Source organism: Pseudonaja textilis, chromosome Z (assembly GCF_049901715.1).
Source record: "Pseudonaja textilis isolate UNSWEBS1 chromosome Z, rPseTex1.2, whole genome shotgun sequence".
NCBI lineage: Eukaryota > Metazoa > Chordata > Lepidosauria > Squamata > Elapidae > Pseudonaja > Pseudonaja textilis.
The window spans coordinates 108675605-108685829 of NC_142008.1; the positions used below are offsets into that span (position 1 = coordinate 108675605).

At 37.6% G+C, this 10225-nt stretch overlaps 1 protein-coding gene across 1 annotated transcript in view; it reads right to left on the reverse strand.

Annotated features, from left to right (window-relative positions):
• Positions 1-7951: 7951 nt before the first annotated feature.
• Positions 7952-10225, reverse strand: part of MFAP4 (microfibril associated protein 4) — a 16599-nt gene continuing 14325 nt past the window's right edge. Inside the window, exons 4-6 of the mRNA XM_087917850.1 lie at positions 9682-9778; positions 9048-9230; positions 7952-8384 (exon numbers count right to left, since the gene is read on the reverse strand). Of these exons, the coding sequence (XP_087773976.1) occupies positions 8137-8384; positions 9048-9230; positions 9682-9778 (528 nt within the window). The 3' untranslated portion in view covers positions 7952-8136. The remainder of the gene's footprint in view (positions 8385-9047; positions 9231-9681; positions 9779-10225) is intronic.

Consider the following 10225-nt stretch of genomic DNA (forward strand, 5'->3'; position numbering starts at 1 on the left):
AGCTCAAGATTGTAGGGGGATAAACATTTTTCTAGCGGTTCTTTTCATTGGGATAATCAGTCCTTTACCTTTGCTGCCATATACACAATTTAAACTAGATTACCTTTGGGAGGATTTGCAGAAGGTCTGTCAGATCCCTCAGTTGACACACAGCATTCGAAGCTACCAAGCAGAGAGTAGATTTGTTGCTATCAGGCTTCCAGTGGGCCTGTAGTTTGCTATTATGCTTCCAGTGGGCCTGCAATGGGATGAAAACAGTGGGGATGGAGTTTCTCTTATCTCTTGTGAAGTGACTGAATTGTCTCAGGTACATATGGATACTGAGGAGGACAGAATTCCCCCAACCCCCCGCCCCCAGGGCATTTAATTTTCCCAAGGGGCCACAAGAGAAACTGGAACTGAAACAATATAATCTGATTTGAAATCCTCAAACTCCATCATTTCAGCTTCTCAGGCTGCTTTAAGTGAGGGATGAGTGCTTCATAGGTGCAGAAAAATGCCAGCCAATTGTACGAGCACACTGAGACTGCACAGAGCTACACTCAACTTGGCTTCTTCTTCCCCCCGTGGTGCACTTATTTACATTTGATTTCTAATTTCCAACTTACCTTATGAGGACCAAACAGAGACAACCAGAACTGAGTGTGACCTGAGAGCCATAAAATGATCAGGTCTGATCTCAGATAAATTTGTTGCAGAAAGTATGAAAAGCTGATATCCTATGTTCAGAATTGGAACTGGATGTTGGCATCCATCTTCTCTCTAGGTGATGGTTTTACAATGGCTGTACATTGTTCCCTCTATTTGTCCTTCAACCCAGTGGTGGGATTCAAATTTTTTTACTACTGGTTCTGTGGGGGTGGTTTGGTGGGGGTGGCAGGGGAAGGATACTGTAAAATCTCCAGTCAGAGGTGGTATTTGCCGGTTCTCTGAACTACTCAAAATTTCTGCTACTAGTTCTCAAGAACTGGTCAGAACCTACTGATACTACCTCTGATTCAACCTCATTAACTTGCTGGGACTCAGGAGTCCCTGAGACCCTCAAAAGCAGAAATAGGCTGATGCCCTTCCCTGGCCAGAAATAAGTAATGAAACTCAGGGTACCACAGAAAGCATTCTTTTCATTATAATCCTTCATGTTTTTTCCCATTTACTTGTATGACCATTATTAGCATAAATTTGCAGTAAAAAAAGACAGCATTGCTGCACTTTAGTGTGGGATCTATGATTCTTTGTTCTTTGTGTACGTGCTAGGACAACGGAGCCTTCTGGTGGCTTGCAAGGAGCAAGAACAAATTGTTGCCATTTCTTAACCAGAACTGTAGCAAACTTAAACTTTGCAGCCTTGTATGCTTTATGCGAATGATCAGTGCATGTTGTGTGATGTAATGCATTTGTGATAGGATGTTAACAAAAATTACTAACAAAGATTGCTTCTAATAAAAGAGGGTTTCGGAGTTTGCTCTGGGCTCTCATCCTGGGACAACCTTGCGTTGTGTCTTTTTTCTATGAGAGACCACCACAAGTGGTGACCCCGACGTGATCTGCTGCGAGCAGATACGGGTTCTGCTCTCCTGTACTTATCGCCTGGAAGAGGCAAAGGTGCGCACCATAATCGATAACTGTCACAGGCGACGATTATCTTCGTAAGTATGGGAGGAAAATTGTCACAACATCAGGAGAAGCATATTACAGAGTTGTTGATGTTAGTCATAACCAATTTCTTTATCTTTAGTTCTTCTAGTAGGAGAAAAAATTTGTCACGAACCAATGTTAAATTGTTAATGCATACTGTATGGATGCAGTGTCCATGGTACCCTGAACGAGGTTCCTTAAAATTGGAAACGTGGAGACAGATTGGCAATGTTCTCCACGATAAGCCTCGGGCTGATTCAGAAGTTTTAACTTATTGGAAGGTGGTTATTACTGCTTTAGAAGCCCAGCAACAGCCGTTATTGAAACCATTATTGGATCCACCTCCGTATCAAAATAAGGTCTTGTGTCTGCCTGTCTCAAGATTGGAAGATGTGGTATCTCCCCCGACAGCTCCTAAAAATCCATCAGGAGATGTTAAGGTGGGAACTCCTAAAATAAATACACCCCATGCTGGGAGAGTTCAAGGAGCTATACAAGCAGCTTTTCAAGCAGGACAGCTGGAGGGGGAGGAGACTGACTCCATGCAATTGTTTCCCGTTCAGAGGCAAGTTGATAATGCAGGAAATTTACAGTTATCTTACTGAAACAAACCTCCAATTCTGAAATTTTGAGGAAAATCATGTCATCCTTTTATGAGCATTCTCATTAATACAGAAATTACTAATTCTGAACAGATTAACATACAAAACTGGACACCAATACTTACTTTTGCTTTGCTTTTCTATCGCAAATTTGTAATACATTTTTTTTTAGGTTGAGAGATTTCTATTTTCCTATTCTTGCACTATCCACTCTGGCCAGGAGGAGGTGCAGTATCGCTGTGGAGGTGATATTCTGCATTTGTCACAAGGGTCTGAATTATTTCTTCCAGGCATCAATGAGGTTTTAAAGAACATTTGCTGGATTATGGGAATGATATTGTCAAATCAGACTTTATAGAAAGCCAGAGTTGGAATGCCATTAAATTTGAATTCCCTGCTCAGTGCAGGAGTCCCATTTGAAAGCTTCCAGACAAATGGCTGTTGAGCTGCCATTTGAACATATTAAGCAAAGGGGACCCTATAACTTCTTTGGTAAGGTAATCCTACTGTTGTTTGGCTCTGTTTGCAGACAGTGAATAGCTACAAAACCAAGCTGGCAGTTCTGAATTTCATAGGCATACACTCAGAAGACAGGAACTTGGTTGCCTTCCTTCTTTCATCCAATTAGTAAGGGGAGGAAACATATGATATACTTTGACTTATCTTGGCACAATGGTGCAACTGATGGATGCCTTTGATCTCTCTCAGCATGCCCAAAATCAACACAAACCCTACAAGGCCTAAAAGCTGTTGCTAATCTTGCTTACCCACCTGAAACATTTTTATCCAAATCAAGTTATTTAAGATATTTCACAGAAACTTTCTCATATGTCTCAATTTTCCTGAATTTATGTAATGTCCCAATCTTGTTTTATTTTTGTTTTTCCCCCAGGTCTTTTCTTTACAACAATAATAAAGTATTTATTATATATTTTTAGATTATTATTATTGTTGTTGTTGTTATATTTACTTACTTTACTTTTATACTTTATTATTACTCTCTGCAGACTTTATATTACTGTAATATTTTATTACAGTACTATGTTATACTTTATTTTATTACAGTACTTTATTATACTTTATTATACATTATTTTTTACTATCCAGATATTCACTTTATATTACTATTGCAATGCTTATGTTAATCATTTCTCAGTTGTCGGGAAAAGGGTATTATAGTACTTAGACTTATATTTACTCATATATGTGAGTGTGTATGTGACAGAGAGAAAGTTGTGCATGTTTGTGTGTTTTGAGGCAGCCCTCAGTTTATGACCATAATTGGGAGCAAAATTTCTTTGTTTAGCATGGCAGTTAATTAATGAGTTGCACTTGATTTTATGATGTTTGTCACAGTTGTTAAGTGAATCCACTGCAGTTGTTAGATGAATCACACAATCATTAAACAAATCTGGCTTTCCACATTGATTTTGCTTGCCAGCTGGGAAAATGACAAATGGCAATCGTGTGACTTCCAGGATTCTGCAACTGTTGTAAACATATACCGGTTGCCAAGAATTTGAATTTTGATCACATGATTGAGAGGATACTGTGAAGCCGTAAATGCAAGGACCAGGTGTAAGTCATCATTTTTCAGGGCTGTTATAACTTCAAATTGTCGCTGAATGAATGGTTGTAGTCAAAGACATCCTGTATACGTGCAGGGCTCTAGGCTGGATTATAGATTTATTGTATAATCCACACAGACTGTCATTTGAAGAAGACTATTGTTCATCTTAGTTTAACTCTTTTTTTTTTTTTTGTCTTTTGGGGTTTCTTAGATGCCACCAAGCTTTTCTTTTTTCTATATTATTATAAGTACTATATTTCCCCATCTTCCTTTTGCATCTCTCCCTCAAAATTACTAAGAGCCTATGTGCATTTAAAAAATGATAGCATCTTTTAAGTTGACCTTAATGTTATTCTATAGGTACACTGTGTTTTTTTCTTAATAATTATATGAAGTGGTTTCCCAGTGCCTTCTTCTATTTTGTTTTGTTTTTATTTTTTCAGTCTAGCCCACAGTTTTGATATTTCCTATTATTCTTCTACCCAAGAACTCACTGATTCTGACATTGCTTTATTTTGAAGATTAGAAAAGTTCATCCTGATGCCATTGCCTCTTGAGTTTGAATTCCTATCTACTCTTGCTGAAGTATAGTACTGTCCTACTAATGGATCATCTCTCTATTTTGCTCAGAGAACAACTAAAATAGGATTCTTCCAAATATTTTAGAGTCTTACAATCCTTGATCATCAAGTATGTTGGCTGGATTTTGTGGCAGTTAAAATTTTTAAAAATATGAAAGGTACTATCTGTCCTCAAAACTAGGACATTATAGTTTCCAATACACTGAAGGATATCTATATTTGTAATATTTCTCACCTGTATTCTGTATCTGTATTATCAACCTATCTTCCCCTTCTTTCCCTCCACCATCCCAATTAAAATCCTTCATGAGTTTAGCCACTCATGCATTTAATGAAGCAAATTGCAACTCATGAAAGCTATGGTTTTTAATAGTGTGTTAGTCAACTCCAGGAAAAATTAATATTTTGGACATCTGCTGCCGTTTTCCTTTTTCCTTCTCATAGATGACTGAAATTTTATGCAATGAAAGAATCTGGAAATATTTAAAGCAGAAATTTCAGAAATCATCAAGAAACAGATGGGAAGAAAGGGAGAGACCAATCTGAAAATAACTTTAGGAAAAAGCCAAAAGAATAACAATTTTGAGAATTTGGGAGAGTCTGATTTTAGAATGCAGTAGAGGTGGAACTAATTTTTATAGTTTGATTACTGTAAGTTTAAATGGAGAGATCAATAAAGCTCTAAGAGCTAAAGTTGCATTGCATTTTACTAATTAGATCTGAGGGCAAAATTGAAGGATGGGCTTGGTAGGAAAGGGAAATGGTTTGAAATTTGGGCAGAGTATAATAGATTAGGATCAGAATATGATATAGGTGTAATAAAGACTGCTTAGAAGAATATGGCTAGACAACCACATGGCCAAAGTAGAATTTATATTGACCAGAATGTTCAACTAAGAATAATAACAAATATGTTTTGTGGGATATGGCCGGTGAAAAAAGATTACTTTGGATTGATATTGTCTGAGACAGGATTGTAAAACTGTGAAAAAAATTGATATTCAGAAATAATATTAGTTGAGGTTTTGTGAAGTTTAGAAGCTGAAATTTTACACCAGATGTACTTGGATTAACATTTTCAGTTAGCTCCAAAATTTAGTTCACCAAACTGAGTTTGGATTTTTTTTTTAAACTACAACTGATCTCAGATGATAATTGTGAACTTGAAATGGGGGTTGGAAGGAACCTGGCCATACAAGAAAGACAAGAAGAGGAGGAAGAGGGAGGACTTAATTTGTTGATTTGTAACTTGATTAACGCTTCCTTTCCCCTTCCTTATCCACTTCTATACTGCTTCCACTTCTTTCCTCTTCCACCTACGGATCTGTTGTTTGCAAACCCAACATCCAACCCTATGACTCAGTTTCTTCTGAAGAAGCAGTTGGAGCTAGTCCAAGAATGCAATGAATCACTTCAAAGTGGTTAGCCAATTCTTACCAGTTTCACCTCATTATTGGAATCCCAACTGCAAGATAAGGCTGAAAGTTTTCTGAAAAAGACATCCATCATTACCAAACCATTTGCTTTAAAACCATTTTACTAAGCACTGGTAATTTACCAGAGACTGTGGGAGGTGCAAGCACCTTTGCACTGTTGGAAAAAGAATGGAAGCTACTGTGAGGAACAGCATTAGGAAACTCTGAGGCTCAGAAGGCTGAGAATGAATATTGCAAAGTTGAGGAAAAAAAGATCCGAGAGATTGACAGTTTTAAGACTTGTGGACTTCAACTCCCAGAATTGCTCCTCCAACCATGTTAGCTCAGGAATTCTGGGAGTTTAAGTCCACAAGTCTTAAACTTGCCAAGTTTGAAGACCCCTGGATTAAAGTCTTTTTCTCAGATGGTATACATCTTAAGGGTTGGAAAAATCTGAATTCTATAACTTCTTCTGCTTTAGCTCTCTTTTTTGGCCATGTATATCCCAAAGGATAGGTTACACATGAATTTCTCTATCCTAAAAAACTATGAAAAAAATCAATCCCTTATTATATCACTATTAAGGAATAAAAACAAAATAACATACTTGTCAGTATCAAAATTTTGATTTGCTGGTAATAATAAAAACTAGGGCAGCATGTTTTCTAGTGGTAAAGAAAAACATGCTTTCACTGTATCTCTCCCTCCTTTATTTGATAGACTCTTGATGAATTACCCCTTCTTTTTCATTACATGTATCTTTGTTGTAACATCTATCCTAAGGTAATAAGCAAAATGGAGGGTTATGGAGAATGCCAACCTTGGCTGTCTTGTAGAATCAACATAGCCATGGAACTACTTGCTCACATCCATTGTATGTGAAATCCACTCTGGGATTCCACTTTTAGAATCTTTCTGATTTCATGTTTCATGTCTTTTCCATAAAGAATAAAAGAGTTACTTATAATGTAATTTAAGATATGACAGCTACACTCATTCACTTATCTTAATTTGCATGATTGCTAATGATTTGTTCTTACCTCTTGTATAATCTTTCCAGAAATTAATTAATTTAACCTTTTGGCTTGGATTTTCTACATCCCTTTTCACAGATGACAGATCCAAACTTTCACTGTTGTAGGTCTAACCATCAATTTATCAATCTCTCCCACAACATGCTTTTGCAAGATCCAACTAATTTCTTTGGAACATGCAAAAGAACATCAGGTTTTCTGGGATCTCTGCCCATTTCAGTATTGTGGCCTCAGGTGTCCTATAAACTTAATTGCTTAGAACAGAATCCAGATGTTGAACAGGCTGTAGTCAAAACAATTTTTTGGCAATATACAAGAGCAGGCTAGAAGGAGGATTTTCATCTTCAGATTTTTACTTTAGAACTTGGACTATGTCACTGTCCAGACAATGCTGTAGAAACAGTTTAATGATTGGATAGATGTATTGAGGGTGGGGTTTGGCCCAGAAAGGGTGGCCTTAAAATCCTTTATACTATTAACAGTTCTAATGATCTCTCAAGTTTCCATATTTGGAGAATAAACTTTCATTTATTTATTTTTAAAGCAGGATAATTGCTATCATATTTGGGAACCTTTTCCCTGAACCTTACAATACTTGTTCCCTTCTGCCAGAAACTTCCAACTAGATGGGACTTCTCTGATCATTCTTCAATGTTTTCTGAGTTTTGTCTTAAATCATCTGGTCCCTTGTAGTTTTGAATATTACAAATTCTTTTTTTTTTAATCTAGAACTGGGAAATGGGTAAAGAAGGAACTTGGCTTCTACCAACACACTTTACCTCATTTTTATTAATCTGAAGCAAGGAATTAGCCTGAAACACTACCATAACTTCTATAGCCTCCTCCATTTTTTTTCTTGTTGGGCTTCTGAAGAGGAGCAGTCAGCTAGAAGAGGTGGGGTTTATTTCTGGTATGTTCCCAGTGCAAATTTTGATTTGGGACATTGAAGTGGCAGGTAGGACCCATGATCAGTGATATTGATATTGGCAAAACAAACTTAGGTTTCCTGGAAGAGAACAGATGTTGGTGGCCACCATAACTGTGGTGATTAGTAGGATAGTAAGATGTGACACTGGCAATTATCTAGTTGTGTTGGATCTCAGTAATGCAGAGCCTGAGAAATGGGTATCTTTATTGAGAGTTGTGTTCTCTGAGGAATAATTTGGTGTAGGCTGCATGCTAAAGGTAGGAAAACAGAGTCAAAGTAATGAAATACATTAATAATTGGGAATTCAGTCTACAAGATTCAAGTGGCCTCTAGAGTAGAAGATTGGGAAAAACCATCAGCTGCCTTGGATCTCAAACACGGCGTATTTTCATCTCACTTCTCTTGAGGGAATAGTAAAAGCCTTTCCACTGGAACCAGTTAATGCCATTGGCATAAGACAGATGTGGTCCACCAAGGTAGAAGCCATTGAGGTTGGAAAAATGGCAGCTCTTGAACCACCAGGCACCTGATGACAGAGCTGCACAATTCTGCACATAGAGATCTTGGTCACGGTCAAATGTGGAGAACTTCTGGCCACTGTGATAGGACAGTGAATCACCTGGTGGGAACATCAAGTGAAAAAATGGTAAAAATGAGACTTCATGAAGGTGGTAAGAATAAGGAGTAATGTCCTTGCTGTATATTTGAGAGCAAATTCATAGGAGCCTAAGTATACTGGTCAGAGATAGCTGGCACTAGAATGTTTTCATGCACATCTCATAACTTATGTTTCAAGATTGGACGGAACATACTGTAAAAATCTTTTAAGTGACTTCTAATTTCTCCATAATATATTCTGATCCCATATACCAAGATACAGAAGAAAACAACTGTCTTAGGGAAGAAAATTTCTGGTGTAAACATCTTGTTAACTCACATGTGGGTTTATGTTAATATTTGGATACCTCTGGCCCAGAAGAGTTTTGGGAAATTATAGACCCAATATATCAGAAAGACAGCAAACTGGGGATGACTGATCTATATACTAGGCTTGGGACAAATATCATCCTAGTATTCATGATGATACATAGATCCAAATTTATCCTACCCAAATGTCAAATTGCCAAGTTTGAAACAAGACCATGCTTTCCATCTTTTAAAAAAGATAGCTGCAAATGTGGCACAACTATCATAATGTAAATAGGGTTTCCTACCCTCATTTTGTGACTCAGTCTTACTCCATTTGGTACTCAAATGGAATTGGAAACCTGGGATCTCTTACCCGCCCCTCCATCAGTAAAGCCAGATACATGGAGTGTGTAGCCATCCTCTTCTGCACTGATTGCATTTGGGGAAAGGGAGAAGTCAGCATATTTGGCAAATGCGGTATTATTTTCAAAGTCCTCCAGCTCCACACGTAGCTCATATTTTTGTTTCAGGGTGAGAAGGTAGATATTTTGCAGTCCTAGACCAGGTGGGAATTAGAAAATCATTTGTGAGCACATAGTTCTGATGCCTTGGGAAGAAATCCAAAGCACCTCATTTATTTTCCTACCCTTTGGGGATGACCCCCAAAACTGCTGGCCAGGCAGAAAAGCAAGAGAATTCTTGGCTGAGCTTGCTGGCCTAGATTCATAATAAACAGAGCAATTGCATTTCGTGATGTAGTTTTCTGGCCCAGGTTTCATCTGCTTAGGGGAGAAACCCAAACATTTTACATTCCAAAAGTTTCTGGCAAAAGGAGATGTCTGGATCAAGAGATGTATAAAATTATGAGACTGGGTAGAAGCCAGTGAGGGAAACGGTGGGAAAAATCAAGGGCTTTTGGTAGGGCCTCTTCAGAGAGGAGAAGAAAAGGAAAAAGAAAAAGAAGGAATAGGAGAAGAAGAAGTGTTCTTGTATCCATTCATACTTACCCAGCCAATATTCACCATCTGCTTTGCCAAAGCCAAACTTATAGTCATTCCACCCCCGAAAGAAACTGATTGATCCATTGAAGCGTTTCTGGAAAACCTGCAAAGTATAAGAGTTTTGAGAAAAGACAATTGTTAAATTAACATCAATTTGTTAACAGTTACTCTGAAGCTTCATTCCTGTCAATACCATGGAAAGGAAATAATCAAGGTGATTATACATTATGCTAAAACATGGTTAATTGGATAATCCAAAATGATTCATACACTATGCTAATCCTTACTCTTAACAGCCTTGGTTTAAGCACACACACAAAATTCATCACCCTCCTATTTCAAATGCATATTTGCTTGTTTGACTTCTGGTCTTTATACTCTGGTCTTTTCTGTGCTGGACACTATATCTCTTCTACACTAGTTAACAAGACAAGGCAAAGCACTAAATTGGTTATATCTATAGAAGGATGGTGGTCTTTTGTTATTTTTGTGGCCTGCATCCATAAACAGGAAGACCCCGTACAAAATGTTCTGATGTTCAGATTAGGGA